We start from the raw sequence: 25,847 nt of genomic DNA, 5'->3' as shown, positions 1-25,847 counted from the left end.
TTCATTTTATTTTATTACAATTTTGGAAAATATTTTTATTGAACTTGTTAAAAAATTATAACTATACAAACAAAAGAGATAAACAGATGACATTGCACATTTGACCGAATACTGCATACCAGCAATTTACAAATCATAAAATCATATGTGAAAGAAAGAGTGAAATACTTGGGGAAGAAGTTTTTGTTATGCATTATTGTCTCCTGTGCTAATGATGAAGTAACAGTGACAGGGGTCCTGTAGTGTCAGAAAGTATATGCACTTGTTCTCAAGTGTTTTAGTATTCTGCAAAGTAAAGGAGGAGGCAAAGATAATATTGCATTGTCTAAAGCAAAAGAGCCAACAAGTGCTTCAGCTTTGTAGTGAAGGTAGTGCCAAGACCATTGCCCTGTGAATGTTCATGGTGAGTTGAAAGGACCCTGCATTTTTTTCGACAACTGTATACACTGCAAGTTTATGAAGATTACTGTTAGTTCTCAGGGAAGAGAAGCGCAGTAAAAAGTAGGTCAGTTGGATGGACAAGGGCTGGGGTTGATTAGAGAAGTTCTAATTCATTTTTTAAATTTAAATTAAGTTAAATGTCATGAATTCGGCCATTAGAGCGCTTTGCATGAGCACCAGATCATATTACACATTTTTTGGGCAGACGGAGTTTAAATGATTTTCCAGAATCACAGGATGTTGAAGGAAGGGCCAAGATTTTAACCAGGTCCTGCAGTTCCAAGGTGGGTACCTCTGGCCTTTACACCAGGGGGGTCATTAGGATGACGGGTGGACTTAGTCCGCCCGCCATCCTATCGGGACTAGGGACCGCCCGCCATAAGGGCGGGGGTCCCGTGGGTGGTATTAGGATGCGGCCGCCACAGTGGCGGCCGCATCCTGCATTTATAACATTGTGGTGGGCGGTGCTCTCTGCACCGCCCTCCACAATGCCATAAATGCATGTATGCATTTGCATGCACAATGCGGCAGGCACCGCGCGGTGCCTACCGCATTATATAAGCAAATGCAGGGGGGTAACACAGGTACCCCCCCGTGTGCACCCCCCACCCCTCCTTCACTTTGGGGGCCCGCAGGGGGCCCCCCAAAGTGAAGACCACATGCCTTTCCGTGGCGGCATTGCCGCCACGGAAAGGCATTGAAAAATGCCCATCATAATATGGCTGGTGGTGTCTGATAGACACCGCCACCATATTATTCCTTTTCTGCCCCATAAGCGGCAGACAGTCTTTCCGTCCGCCGAGGTCCCCCTCGCCATACTAATATGGCGGGGGGAAAACGAGTGTAGATGTCAGGCGGATTGCCCCCGCCAGGCTGGCGGTGGCTACCGCCAGCCTGGCGGGGGCAATCCGCCCGACATCATAATGGGCCCCCTGATCTCCTCCCCAAAGAAGTAGGGTCTGGCTTCAACTACTTACTACTTATGTCCTCTCAAGTGTTCTTAATCCCTCTAGTTTCCGCAATACTACATTATGTTTTGGTCACATCAGCATTGCATCAACTGTTCCTATGGGATTCTTTTAAAAGGGAAGAATGATATGTTTTATTTTTTAAGTTTCAATCATTCTTCCTCAAAATGGGGTTGAAGAGTAACAGATACAAAATATTGCTGCCAAGCTGCATCTCAAACTGACACTCCCACACTAGGAGTAACACATGCTCTTTATTAAAAGAGAAATACAACTTCTCAAGAACTTACCTTCACTGCTGCCAGTGGGCGCTCCAACTACAATAGAAGAAAAATATATTGATTTAGATAAAATTGTTCTAAACATCATACTTTACATTAGATAATACATATAGTAAGTACTTTCTTATGCCATGGAGAATTTTACACTGGAGCAATATGCGGAAATTGATTGTGAATCTACTGCACAAAACCATGACACAAATGTTGCACATTAATCATTTTACCAAGAGCAGTAAAGCCTCATCCAATAATAAATGTTCTTTAAATGAAGCAAACATTTTATACAACAAATGTTCTGCATTTCTGTAAAAATTGTTTCACATTTTAAAAGTAACATGGTTCCGATGAGTGAAATTCTCGGATGCTGCAGACATCTAATTCTACCCTGAGTTAATATTTGTGAATTGGATCAAAGAAGATTAAACTGCCCCCTCAAATTCATAGTTTTGGAAATGTGGTCTGCATCTAATACATGAAATATGAATATAGAACTGCATGATCATCATTTTCTTTGGGTGATAAATTAACATTTGCATTTCTTGTGACAACTACCTTAACAATGAACAGTCATGAGATTTCCTGATTACCAAGTTATCCTTTCCACTTCTTAGCATTTACAGGAGGTTGACATATTTTTATATTGAGAATCAAAAAAAGTAACACATTCTTATTCGATACTCTGTTATTCCTCACTTAACATTTACTAAATAGTTATTTACTAGAAAGATAAAGTTATATATTGCATTGATATTTCTGTTTGTTTTCTTCTGTTTTTAACAGTTCTAAAAAGTTTTTAAGATCAATATGTCCTAGAGAAAGTGGGGTAGACCATTAATCCCACCGAAATGACTCATCAACACTTTTTATTTTTAAAGTACATAAATCTAATTGTGTATTTTTTAGAATTTTATGTGTGTACAAATGTTATGTCTTGCAAATGAACCAATTAGTTAGTTTTGCTGAAGAATTAATGAAACCAATTTGTAAAAATGAAACCTTTAATAAACAGTCAAGTACAATTGAAGATACAAATGCAATTTTTAAATGTGGATGAAATAATCTGATAGCATATATTGTGAACTGCGATACCGGTATAAAAATAACAGGATATTTATATGTGCTAATTTACATCTAGGTTAGTGGGAGGAGCAGGTGCTTGGGGGACCCACATTAAATCGATGGACGGATAAGATTCTTTTATGTCTAAGGTATATCGATGACATCTTTGTGCTGTGGCAGGGCACAGAGATGGAAGTGGATGAATTTATCAATGACCTTAATGTAAATGATTTAAATTTGAATTTTGTGAGGCATAAAAGTACAACATCAGTAGACGTCTTAGACATATGAATAATGGTGGAAGGGTAGAAACTGGAGGCAACTATTTTTATGAAGACGACGGCAGGCAATACAATCTTGCATGCTAGAAGTGCACACCATGCCCCGTTAATAACAAGTATTCCCATTGGAGAATTTTATAGAGCTAGGAGAGCATGCAGCTCACAAAGGGAATATGGCAGAGTAGAAAAGGAAATTAAATCTCGCTTTTTACAAAGAGGGTATTCATCTAAACTACTAGAAGCAGCACCTAAGAAATCTAGAGGAATAAAAAGAGAAAAGATACTTTTTAAACCATCAAACACACATAAGAAGAGAAGGAATAAAGAACAGAAATCACTCATAGATTCATTACAACAAATAACAAAGAGCATTTGAGAGTACGACAAATTTTACAAAATCACTGGCACTTTATTAGACATGATCCAACAATAGGACACCAGGTCGCTGGGAATCCACAGAACACTTACAGAAAGTCAAAATCGTTAAGGGATTATCTAGTTAAGAGCGACCGGCTGGGAATAATGCAACAACATACCTGGTTCCAACAAAAAGAAGGGTTTAAAAAATGTTTGAAGGGTAAGGCCTGTTTACATGGAGAGAACATTACAGCTTTCAAAACAGGTAAAAGGATTTTTAACGTGTGAATCAGATTTTGTTGTATATATTTTAAAGTGCCCATGTAATAAGATTTATGTTGGCAGTACAACTCTACCAGTACATAAAAGAATCCTTTAGCACAGAAGAGCAATAGTGAACAAAGATCGCAGCTACCCAATAGCCAGACACTTCGAGAAGGAACATTCCAGTAATCCAGCAACACTGAGATGTAGCTGCATAGCACAGGTGCCCAAGAGGAGTAGAGGAGACAGGGAGAAAGAACTATGTAAACTTGAAACATACCTCATCCTAGAGTTGGATAGTAAAGAACGGTTTCAACGTGGATGAGGTGTGGTATACCTGTCTTTACTGATCCTCCTGTAGCCCTTACAGAGCACTCACCAGAAGAGCAAGAAAATAATGTAAATAGATTTTGTAAGATAAGAAATTGACAAGAAGGCACTTTCAGAGCACTTTTTAATAAAGGGAATTATGTGGTTTTTTCACTTTTTAGTCTGGGTTTTAGGTGAACTTTTTAATCTATGAAAAGGCAGTGGGATAAGTAGAGGCAAATACTATCAAAGTAAGGTAAATTTAACTCAATTACCACCCAGAGTATACTTGGATATACTGTAGAGTAATGAGGAGATACGGTTTAGATTTATGAAGCACTTTAAGAGGAAGTTATTTGCACATTGTCACTGTTTTGCACTATAGCACTTTAGAAAGACCTCTGAAGTAGCAAATTAGCCGTAAACACTTAGGGGTTTCCCGAAATGTGAGATAAATTGGTTACAAATTAATTTTAGTCAGTCAGTCAGTCAAGCTTTATTTTGATATACATATCATAAAAGCAATAAAAAGTTTCAATATAAGATATGATTCATCAAATGGATAAAAACATGCAACACAATTCTCCTTTGTTCAATAAAAATTACAGCTTTAAAATATAATTAATCAAATGGATAAAAACATGCAACAAAATTCTCCTTTGTTCGATAAAAATTACAGCTTTTAACAATGTTATAAATAATCAATTTGATTAGAAACAGTTTAAGACAATAAGGGCAATTGGATTTAAGGTGTAAAACATTTGTTATCTAGGTCAAGGTGTAGCATCAAGAGCTTCAGCTGTGAACCACTGTGTCAATTGTGGGAGGCCCTTCGTATAGCCCTAAGCCTGATTAATCAGGCTTGTCCCAAAAACTTGGCAACGGCACAAACGTATAAAGTTCTTCGGTCTGTTCTGAGTATATGTAGGGCATCTCAATGGATAGTGGTGCCTAGTTGCTTACAAATTGGCGCAAGCCAACAAGACCTAGCACTAGCATAAGCAGGGCAGACAAACATAAGGGGTGCAATGCTCTCTTTAGAATTCCCACAAGACGGGCATTCTGTGGCGGTCTGGTTGAGGGGGGCCACTTCATAGTAAATTCAGCAACTGGGATTGTGCCAAATCTTAATTGGGTATATAGGGTGCTATCTCTTGGGGTGTGGATCACATCTAGATAAGGTTCAAGGGCTCTAGAGAGTTTATGTTGAAAGAACTCCTCTCTAAGCCTTCCTGAATTTAGGTTACTGCGATCTCTGGCATCTATCCAATCCCAGTAAGTACGTTTCAGCTCTGCTTTGCTCGGCGGGTTTTGGGAGTCCCATGACTCTTTGAGTCCCAAGGTTATCAGCAGTGCCTTGGCACTTGAAATCCATTTTATGTTTTTGGCTGTGTCCAATCCCATTACCTCAGTAAAGGCTTTGGCATAGTTGGTAAGTTCTGGAGTACGCCTAAGGCGTGCCCAATACAACAGGGGGCGAAGTTTGGCCAAATCTTTAATATGATGTCTGCCCAGATCGTATAGCAGGGAGGTTAAGGGTGTTCCCTGTGGCAGCATAATGAGGTCCCTGAAGATCTTATTTTCTGATCTACCAAGGTCATCAAGATTATCAAAGCCCCATAATTTTGCACCATAAAGGGCCGAACTGACTGCCTTAGCTTCATACACAATGAGTGCTGGGGCAATAGGTCTGCTATATGACAGGCAATGCTCTTTGCTTAATGCCCCAGCCGCTCGCTTGTGGTTCAAGAGCATTTTATCCAAATGAAATTTCCATCGCACTTTGTCAGAAAGGCGTATCCCAAGGTAGTCAAAGGTCTCGACTCTCTCGAGACAGGTTCCATCTAGAGTGATGTTATTCTTAAAAGATTTATGGGGATTGAGAGTCATATCTGCTGCTTGTGAAATACCTTTTAACTGCTGTTCTCATACTCGCACAATAAAAATCACTCCAAACGCACTCCGCTACTTCAGCGGGTCTCGGGGAATACTATCTACCCCAGCACCATCTTTGTTAGCGCTCTAGTGGTTGGATCGCCTGCAACTGCTCATCTATTTAAGCAGTCCGATGCAGGCGTGCAGCGAAGCGCCGGAGATGCGCCAGAGATAAGCCCGTCTGTTCCCGTCTGTGTCCCGGCCGCGTCGAGCACCATGGGGGCTGTCAGAATAAGGTATTCAAGGGAGGCTCTATTGAGTGTAGGGAAGAGGGGAAGGGACGGGCCCCAATATGGTTTAACACATACCTCTGTCAGCTTGGGGTGTGGTTTGATTAACAGCAGATCCCTGGTCAAACACCATCAGGAGGTGTCGGACCTGCTGGGAGATGTGAATCTGGATGCCCTTTTTATTACTGAGACCTGGGCCAAGCGTCCTCCTCTGTTGAGCTGGGCCAAGCGTGCCCGGATGGGTACAAGATGTTCCACAAACCTAGATCCCAGGGAAGAGGGGGGGTGTCGGGGTGATCTATAAGGACAGGTGCAACTTCGCCCCCTTACAGGTCGATGCAGTTGCAGGGATAGAACTGATGGGTTTTAACCTACAGGAAACCAAAGGAAGGATACTAACTGGCATGATCTGTTACAGACCACCTGGCCTGGACACAGGGTACCAGGCATTGTTTGACACTATCGCCGCCCTTGCCCTAACTCATTCCAGACTGTTGCTCCTGGGGGACTTCAGCCTTTGGGACAATGGGGACCTAGGGAGCCACCTGAAGGATTTACAATATATATGTGGAAACTGTGGCCTCGATCAACTGATACTGGAATCTACCCACTTAGGCGGACACGCATTGGATCTGGTGTTCGCATATCAGTCAGAGACTAAGGTGATTGGTATTCTACCCCAAAGTTGGACTGACCATTCCCTGATTCATTTTCAGATCACGCTACCTATTCAGGTGAATAAAACTGCTCGCCCTGTAAACTACCGAAGGGGAAGGGATTGGTCCAAATTACCAAAGGACAAGTCAAATCTTTTCTTTACCAATCAGACTCCTTTTGATCCAAATGAGTCGGTGGGCCACAACTATGATGTCTACTGTAACCGTATCACTGAGACTCTTGATAAATTTGCCCCCCTGAAAAAGATAAAGAACAGAAGCAAACCATCTGCCCCCTGGTTCAGTGAGGAGCTGAAATCACTACCTAATCAATGTAGACAGGCAGAAAGGAAGTGGCGAAGACTCTATTTAGAGTCTGATAAGACACTGTTAAAGGTAGTACAAGCTAAATATAAAGAGGCCATTGCTAAAGCAAAGGCACTTTTTTATGCTACTGCCATACTTCAGTCTCCGAACAGCACAAAAACTCTCTTCAATATTACAAGAGACCTCTCCAACCCCACCTGCATGAGCAATAAGGTGGTTGCAACTCAAGAACTTTGCGACGAAATCGCCGTCTTCTTTGAAGAGAAAATTGCCAAAATAGTGGGGGGGTTTGCTCAGGGTGAGGCTAGCTGTCAAGACGCACCTCTTCAGATGGTAGAGGAGGAATTACTGGTGGTTTCATCTATGGAGAGTTTTCCCCCTCTCACAGATGAGCTATTTACCAGCTTGGCGCTCAGCATATCCTCTGGGTCCCCTTCTGACCCCCTTCCCCACAGGATCTGGAAGGAGTATGGCCCGAAGCTTTTTCCCTGGATGTGTATGATTTGCTGCCAATCCCTGGAGGAAGGAGTAGTGCGGGAGGCATGGAAACAGGCAGAGGTAACCCCTTTACTTAAGAAGCCCTCGCTGGATCCAACAATCCCAGCCCATTTTAGGCCTATATCTCTTCTGCCCTTTCCCATAAAAATTCTGGAGAAAGTGGTTAGCAGGTCCCTGTCAGGCTACCTGGAAGATAACTGTCTATTGGACGGGGATCAGTTTGAATTCCGCCCAGGCCATGGGACAGAAACTGCATTGGCAACCATGTTGGACACTCTGCGAATGCGAGCCGACAATGGTAATTCCTCAGTACTTGTACTGTTGGATTTGTCAGCAGCATTCGACACGGTTAGCCGTGCAGTTTTGTTAAACAGACTGGAGAAACTGGGCGTGAAAGGCAAGGCTCTGAAATGGGTACAATCTTATCTGTCCGATAGACAACAGATAGTGACCATGACTCCGTTTGCCTCCCCAAGTCCCCGGTCCATTATGGAGTACCACAAGGCTCGTCGATCAGCCCTATCCTTTTTAATATATACTTGCAGCCTCTGATCCCTATTATAAAATCTTACGGGATCGAACTGATTAATTACGCTGATGACACCCAACTGGTGTTCTCTCTGGAAGGTAAACATGCGGTACCCATTGAAAATTCCAGGATTGCATGGGTCGGGTCTCCGCCTGGCTCAAAGTAAACTCCCTTCAATTTAATGAAGGGAAAACGGAGGTAGTCTGCTGCTCGATGGTTAAATTAAATCAACAGTTACCGTGCGAGCTTAGGCTCTCGCCGGGGGCAGACCCCTGCGTCCCAGTAAAGACCGTGCGGAATCTGGGAGTGTTATTTGATGAAAACCTTCAAATGTTGTCACAAACTAACAAAACAATTAGTGTTTGTTTTGGTCTGCTAAAAGCACTCAGGCAGATTCTCCCTCTCCTGCCCGATGACACTAGACCCTTGGTGGTAAGGAGCATAATCCTGGCTAGACTGGATTACTGTAACTCTCTTTATTTGGGCGCCCCCTTATACATCTTGCAGGGGTTGCAGAGAGTCCAGTCGATAGCGGCCAAGTTGGCGCTTTACAGACCACGTAGCTCATCTAACACAATGGCCCTGAGAGACCTTCATTGGGTGCCTGTACGGGACAGAGTCACCTTTAAATCTCTGTGCATAGTGTACAGAGCATTACACAGTACGGGTCCTCTACCAATGCAGGAAAGATTCACATGGTACAAGCCCACTAGGTCTCTTCGTTCCTCTAATCTGAGTCTGGCAACTACTACCAGATTTAAGAGATCCAGGATGGGAGGCAGAGCCTTCAGCATAGCAGCCTCTCGCCTATGGAACGAGCTGCCTCAGAACATCAGGCAAGCCGACTCCTTGATAGATTTCAGGAAGAGCTTAAAGACATGGCTATTTGCCAAAGTCTGAGACCCCGGTGCCCATCATTTAGCCTTTCAATCTGCAGTTTCCATCTGATAATATTTTCCCCCAGAGCGCCAGGATACCCGTAGGGTGGCAGTCGCGCTATACAAGAGTAAATACAATACAATACAATACAATAAACTTTGTTTTGGATGTATTTATGACTAGTCCCCAAGTACTACAGAAAAGTTGGAACCTATTCAAAAGCTTCTGGAGGCCTGCTGGGGTCTTGGAGCTCAGTAGTGTGTCGTCAGCAAACAGGAGCGTTGGCACATTATTGCCTGCCAGGGTCGGGGTATCTGCTGGTACTTCTTGCAGAAATGTAACCACCCCGTTCACATATAATGAGAACATGGTGGGTGCCATAACACAACCCTGGCGTACTCCCCTGTTTACTGGGATCCTGCCAATAAGCTGTCCCTGGGACCCCCACCTGATCTGCGCGTAGTTACCCTCGTGTAGCCTTATAAGAAGGTAAAGGATCAATAGAGGAATGCCCATATCTTTCAATACAAGCCATAACTTATCCCTGGGGACCAGGTCGAAGGCAGTCTTCATATTGATAAAGGCGACATAAAGGCTGCCTTTACCAAGTGCTACCACTTTCCAATGGATCATAAGAAGCCTAAAGACCTGGTCCACCGTTCCTGAGTTAGTCCGAAAGCCCGTCTGATATTGTGAAAGAATGTCTTCTTCCTCAGCCCACAGTTGAATCCTCTGCAATATGACCCTGCCAGCTAGCTTCCGCATTACATCTATCAGGCTGATTGGCCTATAGTTGGAAGGGTCTTCTCTGGCCCCCTTTTTATAGATAGGGCCTACCTCAGCTCCCTTCCATGAATCTGGGACTGGGCATCCTCCAGAGATGGAATTAATAAGGAGGAGAACGTACGCGGCCCAACTGTCCCGGTCAGCGAGGAACAGGTCCCCTGGTAAGCCATCAAGTCCTGGGGCTTTTGCGGGCACTATCTTACTTATGGCTGACTCGACTTCTTTTAGTGTAAATAAGTCGCAGACGCCTTCTTCGAGAGTTAATGTGGGTTGAGCGGGTTGGGCTTCCGCATTTGGGCTACTGGACTTCGGAGTATAGATTACGTAAATGGTGATACCAGACCTGGGATAATTAATTTTAGTGACAACAGAGGCATTTATCGAGGAACTATATTTAATTAGCATTTAAGCACCAGTCACTTTATAGAAAGAATAAAGTGTACAATTTAAATTTGGGCCGAAATGCATAATCAATTGGTAATACAATACTTAGCAAAGAGGTCTTCATAACAATGATACTGCCAGAGAAAAGGGGCACTTGCCCACAATCAATCAATCAATCACAACATTTGTAGAGCACGCTATTCACCCGTGAGGGTCTCAAGGTGCTGAGGGGGGGCTGCTACTGTTCGAACTACCAGGTCTTGAGAAGTCTCCTGTAGGTCAGCAGGTCCTGGGTCTGTCACAGGTGGATGGGGAAGGATCTTCCACCGGTGGTCGTTGGTTGGATGCGTGGGATGGTGGTGAGGTCAGTGGAGTGGAGCTGCCTCTTGGGGTGTAGAAGGTGAGTCGCTTGTTGAGGTATGCTGGTCTGGCGTTGAGGAGTGCCCTGTGAGTGTGGGTGTGGAGCTTGAAGGTGATCCTTTTGTTGACGGGGAGCCAGTGCAGGTCCCTCAGGTGGGCGGGGATGTGGCTGTGGCAGGGGATGTCGAGGATGAGGCGTGTGGAGGCATTCTGAGTGCGTTAGAGTCTCTTCTGGAGTTTGGCTGTGGTTCCCGCGTAGAGGGCGTTGCAGTAGTCCAGCCTGCTGGTGAGAAGGGCCTGGGTGACCATCCTTCTGGTTCCGGTGGAGATCCATCTGTAGATCTTGCGAAGCATAGAGAGGATGTTGAAGCAGGAGGAGGAGACGGAGTTGACTTGCTGGGTCATTGATAGAGATGAGTCCAGGATGAACCCCAGGTTGCGTGCGTGGTCGGTGGATTTCGGCGCAGTTCTCAGCAAGGCTGGCCACCAGGAGTTGTCCCAGCCGGAGGGGGTGGACCAGAGGATGAGGACCTCCATCTTGTCTGAGTTCAGTTTCAGACGACAGCTCTTCATCCATTCGGCGATGGCCTTCATTCCTTCATGGAAGTTGGTTTTGGCGGTGGCGGGGTCTTTGGTGAGGGAGAGTATCAGCTGGGTGTCGTCAGCGTATGAGATGATGTTGAGGTTGTGTGATCGGACGATGTTGGCGAACGGTGTCATGTAGACGTTGAAGAGGGTTGGGCTGAGTGATGAGCCTTGGGGTATACCGCAGGTGATCTTGATGGCTTCGGATCGGAATGGAGGGAGGCAGCTCTCTGTGTTCGGTCGGTGAGGAAGGAGGTGATCCAGTCTAGAACCTTGTCTCGGATTCCTGTGATGTAGAGGCGTGTGCATAGGGTGTGGTGGCAGACAGTGTCGAAGGTGGCCGAGAGGTCCAGGAGGATGAGAGCAGTGGTTTCGCCATTGTCCAGCAGGGGCCCTGATGTCGTCGTGGCAGCAATGAGGGCAGTTTTGGTGCTGTGGTTGCTGTGGAATCCAGATTGGGACAAGTCGGAGGTGTTGTTCTCTTCGAGGAATTGGGTCAGTTTTCTGTTGACAATCTTCTCTATGACTTTTGCTGGGAACAGGAGTAGGGAGATGGGCCGGAAGTTCTTGAGGTCCTTAGGGTCTGCCTTGAGTTTCTTGAGTAGGACGTTGTTCCCTGCGTGTTTCCAGCTTTCCGGGAAGTTGGCGGTCATGCATGAGCTGTTGCAGATCTTCTGGAGTTGGGGTGCAATGATGGAGCTCACTTTGTTGAAGATGTGGTGGGGCAGGGGTTTGATGGTGGGCCAGAGTGGATGGTGTTCATGGTCTTGATGGTGTCTTTGTCGGTGACGTGGTTCCAGGAGATCAGGCAGCCGGTGTGACTGGGGGGCGGTGAGTCCAGGATGTCGGCGGCTGATGGGGGGGCTGGGTGTTGAAGCTGTCGTGGATGTCTGCAATCTTGCGGTGGAAGAAGGTGGCTAGAGAGTCGCAGAGGTCTTGTGACGGCCAGATGTCATTGGAGCTGGAACTGGGTTTGGCGAGTTCCTTCACGATGTTGAAGAGCTCTTTATTGTTGTATGCGTTGTTGTTGATGCGTTCCTTGAAGGAGATCCTTTTGGCAGTTCGAATGAGTTGGTGGTGTCTGTGTCCACAGAATATGAATGTAAATAGAAATGTACAAACATGAAAAATCATTGAATCAAATTGAAGAAGGTAAAGTTTTTATAAGCTTCTAAGTGAGAAAAAGTCTCAATGATGCCCCTAAACTCGTCAGATCAAAAAATAATTTCGATCTATATATAGACAGGTAACACCTTAAAATCCAAGTTTATGATGCACAATCAGCACACATTGCTTTAAAACAAATTATATTACAATAATTGTTGGTTATAGAATCTTTTTTTTTTAATTGATTATCTTGGCATTAGGCTGAGCCCCAACTCGAAAAGGTAGAAAGTAATCTCGAAAAAAAATATAATGTTGACACAACATATAGGGGCTACATCACATTTTGCAAAGAGGCTAATGGGTAAAGGCATATTCAGCGCCCAGTACAAGCAGCGGCTGTTTATGAATTCGAATTATGGGGACATACTGGTGTCTCAGTGCTAAAGGAGACTGAAAAGAAGTTTATAAAAGATTTGCTGTGATTTCCTTTTATCTCCCCTAGCATACCACTTTCGCTAGAACTGGTTCTAAGAAACATAAAAACTGTTGTTAAACTGAGACCTCTTATCCTGTTTGTAAGATGGCAGTGTGTTGATAAACTTAGACCATATCAGATGTACTTAGACTGACTCAGTTCTGATTCATGTCTGGTGATCTCTGAACTTCATACATAGACATACAAGAAATCAAGCCTACCTTTAGGAAATGGGCAGATACTAAGTATTTTGCAATCACCTACAGGCATTTCTGCTTTTAAAAGCAGTTTTATATCAAAATAAAAATCCTTCGTCTGGCTACATTTATCTAGTCCTGGTGAGTGGCCATTACCCAGGGCCCATTTATGATCATTATAGGGCATTTAGGAAATGTCCAGGCTATCCAGGCTCAAGAACAAGGTGGCTAATTCAAAACTTGATAAATGTCATCGTCACCAGATATCAGAACAAGATATGAATATGTAAGTAACACACCTCAAGATCAATGGTATTTGCAAATTTAAAGCATTGACTTTTTGCATAATCAATCTTGGGACAACCTTTTCACCAGATGAATTACCAGAGAGTTAAAATTTTAAACTTTAATTTATTTTTAACTTTTGAAGCCATTTTCATGGTGCGTATTTATTATCCATACGTTTGTGATTTAAGAAAGTTGTTTTTGTAATGTAATTTAAAATGCCTGTGGCTCAACATATCAGAAAAAGTACTTGTGGATATGTGAGAATATCTTTCAAAGTTTACATGCTTATGGAAGTTTTTATTGGAAATGAAGATTGCTTCGAGAATGTATCACAATTCGCATTATAGTTATCTATGTGTTCTTGTGAGATGTTTTATCTTGATAGTCATATATTACAATGTGTATTTTTTATACAGTTTTATGTATTTAAATACCCGAAGGGAATATATCTGTCTGACTGATTGTAGGCCCTATCTACTGCTCTGGTTATGTTGAATCTGGGAAACAGAAAAGTATGAGCATATTCAAATACACACAGCTGAGTGAGGCAGGACTCTTTGAAGTGCTTTGCTAAAATAGATGGGACTGACTAATTTATGATTTTGTACATAATTCCCAATGATTTATAAGCTATTGGTTTTACAACTGTACACTAATTAAGGCCAGTTAGCAGCACTAGTGAGATAGGCTGAAACATGCAAGGCCGAGATGAATTTTGGCGTAATATTTTGAGCTCATTGTAGGTGAGGTTCAGACAGATATTCGGATATGGCTTTCGAGTTAGATAGCCTATCAATATCTGCAATGGGTGGGCTTACTTAGATAAGAGTGAGGAATCCCTAGAGCAATAACATAACTTATTTTGAGTCAACAGAGTCAAATCTGCCCCTGGCTAGTCCGGGGACTATGAGGAATCAAAGGCCCACTGGTAGTGCCACAGACTTTCCCATCAAAAGGAAATTAATTAAAAACATGTTTAAGTGTCAAGGTAAGATCCATCTCAGACACTCAAATCAATCTATCCATCATCTTATGTACATCAAACCCCTGTTCGGTTTAGTCTTGGAAACCAGCAAGGTCACTGAACAGGGTACAAAAGAGCAATCCAACTGATGTAATAATTCATATGAAAGGGAAGTATCTTAAGATCCCAAGGTCAGAAATACCCATCATCTTAGAAAAATCAAGTAGATAACACAGCAGTCCTGTTTCTATATGCTTAGAAACACCACAATGTAGGACCTTTACAGGCTATGGTATTTAATTTTATTAGGGTTTTTTTGTCAAAAATTCTATTTATTAAGCATCAAGAAAAAAGCACAATGGCAGCAAAACTAAAGTAGGGCGTGCAGGCCACCAAGCCATACCAAGACCCCCTAGCAAAGTAAATGATGCTAAGTTTTGAAAGAACAAACCACTGATGAAGTTCTGCAAACTAGAACCTATCCTCCGAACACCCCTCCCCCTCCCCCTCCCCCTAAAGCACCCCCCCCCCCCCTCGGTCCCGGTGGTGAAGGAAATGTGCAGTAGGGGCATGAGATACTGAAGCACTGCCGTGGGTTAGAGTGTGCAGCGTAGGGTCCCCTCTAATCACATATTAAGGGTCACGTTGTTACGAAGGGTGCTGTGGTCGACTTAGATCTGAAAAAGGTGCATAGCCCGTACGGAGGGTGGACAGACTGCAGAGGGCAGACCTTGGGATAGAAAGGCAACCAATGGGTCCGAAGTTCGAAACCCTTATAGTTTTCTCTAAAGATGTCTACCAAGCATTCCATGGAGAGGATCCTCCATAGCCGGGCATGCCACAACGAAATCGCTGATGTTTCTGTCTTTTTCCATGCAGCTGCTATGGTGAGTTTCGCCGCCCCCAAGCTTGTCCACATGATCGCCTTGTCGGCTTTTGTTTGGTGCTCTAATGCCGGGACCCTAATACCAAGAAGAGTAAACTCTATGGTGGTAGGAATGGGATTCCCCAGCATGTCTTTGATGTGGAAGAGAATTTCCTCCCAAAAGGGGCGAACTGTCGGGCAATTTCGACAATCAAATATTAACAACTGCCACATGTGTGAAGTAAGGCTTCAAACCAAAAGAGAGTGGGGCATGTAGTAGAACATAAAGCTTCCAGCATGGTCCAATCTGCCCAAATGCAAACACAAAGGGTTGATATACACATCTATGGTCACCCCTACCATAAAAGACCACAAGCAAGGTGTTAATGATAAAGCATAACAGTCTACCCTTAGTAACAGACCAAGATGAGAATCATAGTTGAAACACTCTGAGACATTAACCTCTCTGTTGGAGTGGGCCTAAAAGTGTTTTAGCCTTTCATAATGCTCTACTTTCTAGCAACTGGATGCAGAAAAGGGGTATAAGCAATTACACCCCGGTACCATACCCTGAAAAGGAAGGAAACCTGCAGAGCAAATTACCTAGCAAAATACAAACCCTGAGGGGTTTAACAGATGCACCCAAAGAAAAAAGGAAGGAACACCTCAAGATGGTCGAAGGGGGAGAAACAATTGTACCTGAACGGTGGAATGTACAGATAGCAGGGTTTCCATATTGTGAAAAGAACTTTGGCTTACCTCTCCCCATCAGCTCTACTTTCTCCTGATCTAGATAACGCACATTCAGTAATATAAAACTGGAAGGAAGGGGAGAAAATGTCAAGCACCACCCTCATCATGAACCTTGCTGCCACAAATACCAGAAAAGTAGACCAATGGGGAGTCCTATTGCTAGTGAACAACCTGAAACCAAAAGGAAACCAGAACTTAAATAGCACTACAACTCCCTCAGTACTCATTGCTCAATACTGTTTCTAGGGAGACCATCAAAAAGAGATAGCTATGTCGCGCTAGTCAGGTCTGCAGACAAGAAGGCAAAGTTAGCTAGCACTTATGTTTGCTCATTAGTGTGGTGAGAAGATGCATCAGAGATGTCTGGCTGCCATGGAATGCATTAAAGTCAAGTTAAGCAGCTTATATTTACCACTGAACTGTACCTATAGCCAGCCAACATGGAGGTGAGATGATGATATGGAAGAATAAGAAGTGACAACATTTGGGAAAAAAAGAGTGTTGAAGGGGCATTCGCGAAAATTCCTACAGTACTCATGTTTGTTGTTGACTAGACAACAAACATGTCTAGTCATAAGCGATTTTTCATTTTGGAACCTGAGATGGACATATTTTATAGCTCTTCGTTATCTAGTATCAAGTAGACAAAGCAAATGCAATGACAAAGGACCTCTATCTCATTCTAAAATTGAACTGGATCGAGGCTCATGGATGATGAGGGGATGAGAATATCAGAGGGAACCAAGGAGGGGTAAAGTGGGTAGATAAGGTAAAGGATGCTGTGAAATGTATGTTTTCCGGAGTGGTGGAATGTGTTATAATGTAATAAAGAACTACCTTGTGATGAATGGCCAATGGGCAAGCTACAATGTGGGTTTTGGTGTTGGAAGATGAGCTTTGTGTATCCCCTGCACAAATGATGCCAGAATCTAAAAGATGGAATGGTTATTTTCAAGAAGGTGGTGTTGATGTGCAATAGCTATGCCTCAGGATGGAGCCTTGAAGGGAGAATACTGGAATGCTTGTTGACGAGGAGTGAGAGGAGCAGAAAGAGAAAGGAAAAGAGTGGAATAAGAAGTAGGTGCAGAAAACATGTATTGTTGTATTTTTGACAGGGACACTCTGTTTGAGTAGCTGAGCGCTCTACAAAACTCGGGATAACATAACATAACATAACAGGCTGTAGTATTAGTAGTAGCAAACTAGTGTGGTTGATTATGGAAAAAGCTCCTGAAAGGTCAAGGAACACAAACGCTGAGGTGACGTGCTTGTAACAGGCAGAAGTGATGGCATTAGATGCATAAGTGAGTGCAATTTCAGTGAACTTCCAGGGAAGAACTCCAGACTGGGGGAAGTTGGCTGGGGTGTTGGAGCCAGCATAGATCCATATGTACACGATTTTAAGAAAAGGAAAAGTTTATAGTTAGAGGGAGAAGATGTGTCCGCAAATATATTTTAAGTAGAGGTATTGTCATTGTGTCCTGGAATCATTGCAACTATGTATGAAAGGAGATGAAGTGGTTGAACAAACTATTGTCTCTAGGTGACCAAGCCAAAGCTTTAGTGATTTGTATTTAATTTCCATAGGGGGGACTAGTTAGTCGCAGGAGACTATTTGGTACTATATATAGTGATTACCTGTTGTCTGTTTCAAGGTCAACATGTTAAATGGATGCATTGGGGGTTCTTAAGGGTCCAGGCCCTTCAGTTTATATCTATGTGGTCTGGATAGTGGCTACATACTCAGGAACTATGACGGTTGAGAGAATATAGATAGCATAAGAGCTCAAATGTACACTGCACCTTCATCATACAGTCAGACTACGAAGTGGAATCGCCATCATTGTGTACCTTCTGGAGGCATCATCCCGTGCTCTACCAATACATGTTTTAGTCAGGCGAGAATTGTAGGCAAAGAGAACGGTTGAAAACTTGAGCACAGCATCGGACAGTCTGGAATAGGTTTCAACTCTGTAGAAAATTCCAAGAGGGAGATTGTGCTGTAGAATCCACCCCTTGTTAGGAATAAATGGCTTTAATTGGACTTTTTTGTCAGAGAAAGTGAAAGATGTTTATGGGTGCTTCTGAATAGGGGCTCAGCCTAAATATATGTTACAGTGCTATTTGTGTGAGACTCCTATTATCATAAAATATGGCTTAGGGAATGTATGTATTTATGTATTTATCTTACATACTATCCACATGTTTCTCACTATAATCAACCTTGTGACCGACTGCTGCAATCGGTGGCCATGTAAGGATTTTCCAGTGTATCATCACAGATGTTAGTGTGCTTTAGGGGGGCAGATATCTGAGCTGCCCACAAAGTGAAACAAAACAGAGATAAAAGGAGCAGAACCAACCTTCTTGAGCAGACGTTCTCAATATGATTCTTATACAACTGTCAGAAGAGCCAGCCATAATGTGGGCTGTCAGTACTTCGAGAAAGTGCTCAATGATTTGTACAAGAGCTTTTAAAACCAAGGGATCTGATGGAGCAAGGTTTTATATGTAAAAAAACTTGCTCGGATTCAATCTTCTCGAAATAACATGTAACCTATTAATCAACATGTTTTGTGAACACTAAAACCTGCATTTCACGACATTTTAGTATCTAGGGGAAGCTTTCCTATGTGCTTTTCATTAACAGTAATACGATTGTCTAAAAATTGCCGCTGAAAACTCGGGAACGTTTCTGCGCATGCGTCTGCCACATCTACGTGGTGTGACGTATCTTTCGCTTTTGGTGGGAATTTCTTTCAGCTGCGCACTAGTAATTCAAGATGGCCGCTTCATGTCTCACACATTTATGCGCTTGCTTCTGCTTAAACTAAACTTTGTATGTCCTGCTTACCTATGCGATAGTAAAATTAAAGTAATGGGGTTAGAGTTGAAATTAGTGGTATACAGTGCATTCATTTATTTTCATATTCTAACATGTCTCTCTTTGACTTTATTATTAGCTCGTATTTGGTCCTGAAAGGTGCCACAAACTTTATTTTGAAAATCCTTGGTCATGCGCAATGAAGCACAAAGAGCCTTGGAGCCATGTCATTGAATAGCAGCCAAAACCCGTCTTACCCGTGATGTTCCTGGGAAACTGACCGTCTGACCCCACAAAAGGAAGAAATATGGACTGATCGAATATATTGTATATGATATTGAAACAGTTATTGCTGGGTGGAATAAAAGTGCATGGGAAGTAAATCATGGACGGGAACATTGATCAACTTTATTGAATGAAAATGATTTCATTCTGGTATGGTGTGATGATCTCTCCTCACCTTTCTGACCAATCAAATAAAGGGAATACACAAATTTGCAACACTGGGGGGTGGTACATTGCCCTGGAAAATAGTATAACTAAGGTAGGCTTAGTCAGTTAGATTGTTCGACTTTTCACAGACCTGTCACTGACCCAACGCATGCTGAAGGAGAATCGAGAGCAGAGGGCTGGTCGAGCACTCTGACAGAAGAATCAGAAGTTTACTGATGGAGAAGAATCAATTGACCCAGTCGGAGTCCAAGTGTTAGCCGCAGAGAGGGGTGTGATGCTGGTGTTACACTTAGCTGAGGATACCTCTCCTGACTGGCACCTGTCCTGTCCTGTCCTTTCGGCACCTGGTTAGTCGGGAACTGTTTTCTTGTCCCAGCCTGTGACCAGGGTTGGCTCTCGCACCATTCTAGGTAAATATAATCTGTGTAGTATTTCCTTGTACCGTTTCCCTTTCTCACCCTTCCCAGGTACCAATGTCTAAAAATATATCCTTAAAGTCTTGCAGAATAATTGCTTTAATAATTATTTTCTTACTCGAAAAGCCTTTAGTTTCCCTATTGTGACTGTCGACTCACAAAATATTGCCTAGATGAAGTGTTTAAACGTACCCGAGTCTATTGTTATTTCATGAAGTTAAAAGTTATTCCCTACTTATTATTCTAACTCCCTTGATCCTTAAAACTTAGGGCACAGGTGACAAGGATTTGGTAAGTCATGGTGTACAGGTATAGGTCCAAAAGTGAATACAATTCTGATAGGCAGCAATTAAAGCAGGATTACCGGTTCCAGATGTGAATGTATATGGGCCCAGGTGAGTATGGTAAACTGAGCTGGTAATCCCGCGCCATCAAATTTTTAAAATCTACGATAGTTTCAGCAACTTTCATGTATGTGTTTTTATATGTATGTAGCCACCACTTACCTCAATTGTGGAACAGTCAGAAGTAATAGATGACATCTAGAATTATAAGGCCAAATGTACGGAATTCCATATTTTGCATTTGCTAAATAGCAATTCCTAACAAAAAGCTATTTAGGAAATACAAAATAAAATTTATAAAAATAGAGATTTCCTATTAGCGACTCCTACATAGTAAAAATCGCCACCAGTAAATTGCTATATTGGAAATGCAAAACCAAGGGTGCCTATGGGCCTAAGCCCCCTCTTGATGCACCCCCCAAAAAAAGTGGCGCACATGTAAAATGCACAAATGCCCTGGGGCAAGTGTGCGCTTTATGGCGCTTTAAAAAAAGCATCTTGGGGTGCTTTTTATATAATTGTACATGGTTACAATCAACTTGGAGTTGATGGTAAGAGCATTTCTTAAATGCCCACTCTCCATTCCAGAAATGCTTTGTATATGTGCCCCGGAAATCGCAAATAGGAAATCCCTATTTGCAATTTCCTATTTAGGGGATCTTTCTACTGGGTAGAAATCGCTTTTTGTAATTCCCTATCTGCATTTGTACATTATGAAAGGTTGCTTTTATTCAGCGGATCACCGCCCATTTGTCGTTCACCTGCACTGTGGTCACTGAAGACTGCCAGAGACTGCCAGAGACCTCTCACGGCCCCCGCTTCGCGGGAGCCGTTCGTGCAGAGGTTCTGAGGGAGAAGGAGGTCATCTGACCGGAGCCCTTTGTGCCGCGGGACTGCGAGGACCAGCATTCCGTGCGGCGTGGACAAGCCGCAGCTGGTCCTCTTCCCGCCCTGACCTCACCTGGTTTAAAAGCTGCTTAAGTCCACTGCCGGTTGTTGCTTTTATTCAGCGGATCACCGCCCATTTGTTGTTCACCTGCACTGTGGTCACTGAAGACTGCCAGAGACCTCTCACGGCCCCCGCTTCGCGGGAGCCGTTCGTGCAGAGGTTCTGAGGGAGATTGAGGTCATCTGACCGGAGCCCTTTGTGCCGCGGGACTGCGAGGACCAGCATTCCGTGCGGCGTGGACAAGTCGCAGCTGGTCCTCTTCCCGCCCTGACCTCACCTGGTTTAAAAGCTGCTTAAGTCCACTGCCGGTTGTTGCTTTTATTCAGCGGATCACCGCCCATTTGTCGTTCACCTGCACTGTGGTCACTGAAGACTGCCAGAGACTGCCAGAGACCTCTCACGGCCCCCGCTTCGCGGGGGCCATTCGTGCAGAGGTTCTGAGGGAGAAGGAGGTCATCTGACCGGAGCCCTTTGTGCCGCGGGACTGCGAGGACCAGCATTCCGTGCGGCGTGGACAAGCCGCAGCAGGTCCTCTTCCCGCCCTGATCCTCACTATTTAATCTTCCACGGACTCGGGCACGGGGGACGCGCGCGGGTCGTAGCACGGGGCGAGGCCCGGGCCAAGGGCGGGCCCGTTCTAGCCCGTTACTGACCGGGCAAGACCGGACCGGGCCACCCCTCTTGGCTGTCTGGTTGTGCTAGATAGCCTCAGTAACAGTTTTCTTCGCACACTATAGCCCTGGGATATTGCTCAACGATGTCTTTGCGTGAAAGTCGGAGCAGGGCTGTTAAAACTGTGAAAAAGGCTACAGGGACTCTGGATGATTTCATCACAAGGACTAATACGAACATTGACATTGAGATCACCAAACTACAGCATAGAGCATCCTTGGAGTTGGAGGCAGCTAGAAGACTGTCCTCACACCTTGCACTGGGTAAAAAATCTTCCTTAGGTAGCATAGCCCTAGTTAAAACTCCCGAGCGTTCAACTGGCCCCACACCCATTATTATATCGGCCGATGTGCACCCCGCACCTGAGGAAACAGCCATTTCTGCTGTTGTCATATTAGACTCACCTCATCACACAGCTAATAGCAATTTATTTCAAAACCCGACTAAAGTGGATATGCTGCCGGAGGATGTTAAAGGGGAGAAAGCCATAGGGAAAGAAGAGTCTAAGACCAAACAGGGTGAAAACAAGGTAGAGCCAAAACAAAAGAGAAAACGTAAAGCCATGTCAGTGTACGCTAGGAAAAAGGCTAAAGTAGCTAAAAGCCAGTGTCTTATAGGGGGGGCTATGAAACTAGGGAGCGTAAGTAGCTCGCAACATCGGACGCTCTCAACTACGCAAATGTCTAATATTAGTGACAAAATGGAAGCGTTGAATTCGGATACAATAGACGGGCCCCCTGTTATTGGGGACGAGAAGATCATCACACCTGTGGTAGAGTTAGAGGGGGGTAAAGAAGAGTTTTTGAAAATTGTGTGGGAGACATTAAAGAAACTTCTTAAGCCGCTGGAAGTTAGGTTAACTTGTATTGAAAATCAGCTCCTCGAGGTGGAGAAAAGTATCATCACCCTGTCTAGTTTAAGTTTAAGTGGCAGTGAGCTACAAAGCTCTGATGCAGTTGCTAGCTCTTCATTGGCTCTTATTGCGACCCCCTTGGCACCATCGAAAGTAAAACCTTCTAACAAACAACATTTGAAGAAGGACGTACCAATTGCAAATAATCAGATTGTGAGTGTCGTCGATACTCCTATTGCGACCCCCTTGGCACCACTTAAAGGAAAACCCACTAATAAACCACTCTTGAAGGGTACTGTACCAAATGTGAATACTCAAATAGTGAGTGTTGTCGATACTCATCTTCCCGTGCACACTGGTTCTGCATTAAATAAGTCCTCGGTCCAGAGAACCTCTGTAAATAAAGCTTATAATCAAAACTATCAGGCACCCCATGTTAGTGATAATCCAAGGGGAGGATTTATAGATCTTCCACCTGATGCAAGGCCTTTTGTAGTTGTACTCACCGGGGTCCCTGAACTAGGTAATCAACATGAGGAAACATTTTTGTCCTTGAAAAAAAGGTGATATATTGGCTGAACGAAAACAAGCCTGTTCCTAATCATATGAAAAGCAGAATTCTTATGGTACGAAGGGTGCCTTGGATTGGCCCTATAAACAAATCAATTCCGGGTGACTGTATTGTTGTTTCATTCGAGGAACCCCATACTGCTCAATATATATGTACACGGAACACTTATGCAGGCACATCATCTATTGAAGTTAGACCCCTAACCTTCTTTTATCCCCCACTGAGGCGTACAAACTATGGGGGTAATTGGGCTATGATCAATCAATATTCTAGGCGTGGCACCGAAATTGGTAGGCAGGGTAATCACAATGTGTGTAATGGAGTCCCTACCTACAATAGATTTAGCTGCTTAGACGGAGTTGATTGACTCGTGCCTTTGCTAAGCTGCACCAATAATTCCTATGGCACACTTCACCCACCCTGTGATGAGAACACTTCCACCAAATATGACAACAGCGAGGTAATATGGGCAAAGGGTGAGGGGGTAATGACCGTTGTAATAATGGGGATGCCCTAGTTAAGGAGTGCCTTCTAGAAGCCACCCTTATGAACCCAGAAAATGAAGAGGGTTGTTTGGGTGATAGAGCCGACAACGGTGTAGTGGGTCTGGCTCCTCAAATGGAACCGTATACTGTAGATGGTACGTCGCAGGACAGTGTGACATCACCAGTGGCACTAATATTGGTCACTGTAAAGCCAACTTGTCCTGGTAGCGGGACAAATCCACCACTGCTCTTGATCTCCTGGAATATTGCGGGGGTAAATAAAAACCTGAGGGACCCAGAGTGGGCAGATTATATTGATTCTAGCTATTTTTGTCTATTGCAGGAAACATGGGCAATAGACACACCTCACAGGATAGGGTTTAAAACATTTGGCATTGGGGCAGTTCAGTCCAATAGGGGTAGGCCTTCGGGGGGACTCATCACATGGGTCAAAATCACACTGAAGATCAAGGCTGAAGTAATCGAAGCAGGCTCATCAGACATTTTGGCCCTAAAATTTACAAATATGAACGGGGTAGAATGCTATATAATTAATGTTTATAATAGACCCTTAGCACACTCTATAGAATCTCCCACTCTTGAAATCCTGGATAGCTTTCTGAAAAGGGTGGTTGGTGATGCCGCAGTGATCTTGGGTGGTGACATAAACTGTAATTTTGAACCCGTTCTAGGGCTTGCAGATGTTTTTGAGGATGAAGATCAAGCTAATAACATTCCTCAGCTTGAGACCACAAACTTCGTCAAATGTTCGGCTTTGGTTGTGCAATTGGTGAGGTTAACGGCAGATCACGGTCTTAGGGCGTGTAATGGTCGCCTTCCCTCTGACCTTTTAAAACAACCCACCTTTGTGAGGTCCGATACTAAAAGCAACTTGGACCTTATATTTGTCTCATTGAGCATCTGGCACCATATGGTTGACCTCGTGGTGGCAAACAGGGCTGAGAGTGATCACTATCCATTGGAACTGTCCATTGATGTAATTATGTTTAGCGAACCCTCTCTATTATCTGCCCCCGAGGTTTCTAATTTCATTCCGTGTGATGTGGTACATGTCAGTAATAACAGACGTGCATTGAAATGGTCGCATGTTCTCGCACATGGTAATGCTCTCGCAATTGTATATTCACTATTTGATACAACTTTTGGGCCCATAGTTGGATACTCTTCTTCACCTAATTTCTATGATCAATTCATTGCATTACACAAGACATTTTTTCAGGAGTTAAAAACATGTTTGACAAAAATGCCAAAAAAAAAGCAGCAAAACGTAAGGATTGGGTGTCATGGTAAATTATGGTATGACCAGTCATGTAGGTCGGCCAAAAGGGAGCTTTTGTTTGCAATCAAAAACAAAACGAAAGACGAAGTCAAAGTTGCCAGGGAGACATATAAGCATATCCAAAGGATCTCAAAAAAGAAATGGGAGGAGTCAAACTGGGCGGACATGCTGGCTGCTGCCAAATCCAAGGACAATGTTGGGTTTTGGAGGCTGGTCGCTAATGGGTGCCATGCAGATAGAGCTGTGAAGGACGTCTTTTTAGACGAACTGACTTGGGTGACGCACTTCACAACCCTTTACAAACAATACGATAGTGGTTTTGATGAGACACCATGGTTGCCACCCCCGATTGAGTGCCTTGATTTCTCAATTGATGAAACCAAAAGGGCAATCGCAGAACTGAAAAGTAGCAAACCTCCTGGTCCTGATAAGATACCGGGTGACCTGTACAAGCATGAGATTGAAGTTTGGGCTCCATATATAAATCACTTGTTTAATGCACTATCTAGTAATTGTCAGTTTCCAGATAGTTGGCGTGCTGCAGAGGTTGTTCTAATATTTAAAAAGGGTAGCAGGTTTGTACCATCAAACTACAGACAGATTAGTTTGATGGACATCTTGCAAAAACTCTATGCCAAGCACTTACTATTTCGGATAAATGACTGGCTAGAGGAAAAAGCAATACTCACCAAACTTCAAGCCGGGTTCAGGGGTAAGGTCAGCACCCTAGACCAGGTTTTTAGATTTTGTTGTATATATTGGAAATATGTACTCATTAGGAAGGGGCACTTGTATGTCGCCTTCGTAGACTTGAGAGCGGCATTTGACCTCGTTCCACGTAACTTGCTCTGGAGGTCCCTTAGTGAGGTTGGGTTGCCAGGGTGCCTCCTGGCTCAAATAGTCGAGCTGCACGCTAGGAATCATGCTAACATTAGGTGGGGTCCTAATGGGGAATTGACGCGCAATATCCCTATAGAGCGTGGCGTCCGGCAAGGAAGCGTTTTGGCCCCTTCCCTATTTTCATTATTTGTCAATGATATTCCTGATCATTTGAACGGTTGTACAAACGACTCACAACAACTTAATGGGGAAAGGGTGTCTGCGTTACTTTTCGCGGATGATACCATCTTGATATCCCAAACTAAGAAAGGTCTCCAGGCACTCTTGAACTCCTTTAGTATGTACTGTGTGAAGAAAGGATT

At 43.7% G+C, this 25,847-nt stretch overlaps 1 protein-coding gene across 1 annotated transcript in view; it reads right to left on the bottom strand.

Annotated features, from left to right (window-relative positions):
- LOC144783975 (uromodulin-like) overlaps window positions 1-25,847 on the bottom strand; it is a 187,905-nt gene that overhangs the window by 9,293 nt on the left and 152,765 nt on the right. Inside the window, exon 17 of the mRNA XM_078662698.1 lies at window positions 1,700-1,726. Within this exon, the coding sequence (XP_078518824.1) occupies window positions 1,700-1,726 (27 nt within the window). The remainder of the gene's footprint in view (window positions 1-1,699; window positions 1,727-25,847) is intronic.

This window comes from Lissotriton helveticus, chromosome 10, assembly GCF_964261635.1.
Source record: "Lissotriton helveticus chromosome 10, aLisHel1.1, whole genome shotgun sequence".
NCBI classification, from domain to species: domain Eukaryota; kingdom Metazoa; phylum Chordata; class Amphibia; order Caudata; family Salamandridae; genus Lissotriton; species Lissotriton helveticus.
Note: the sequence above shows the minus strand (reverse complement) of the source record. Positions and strands in the feature narration are given on the sequence as shown.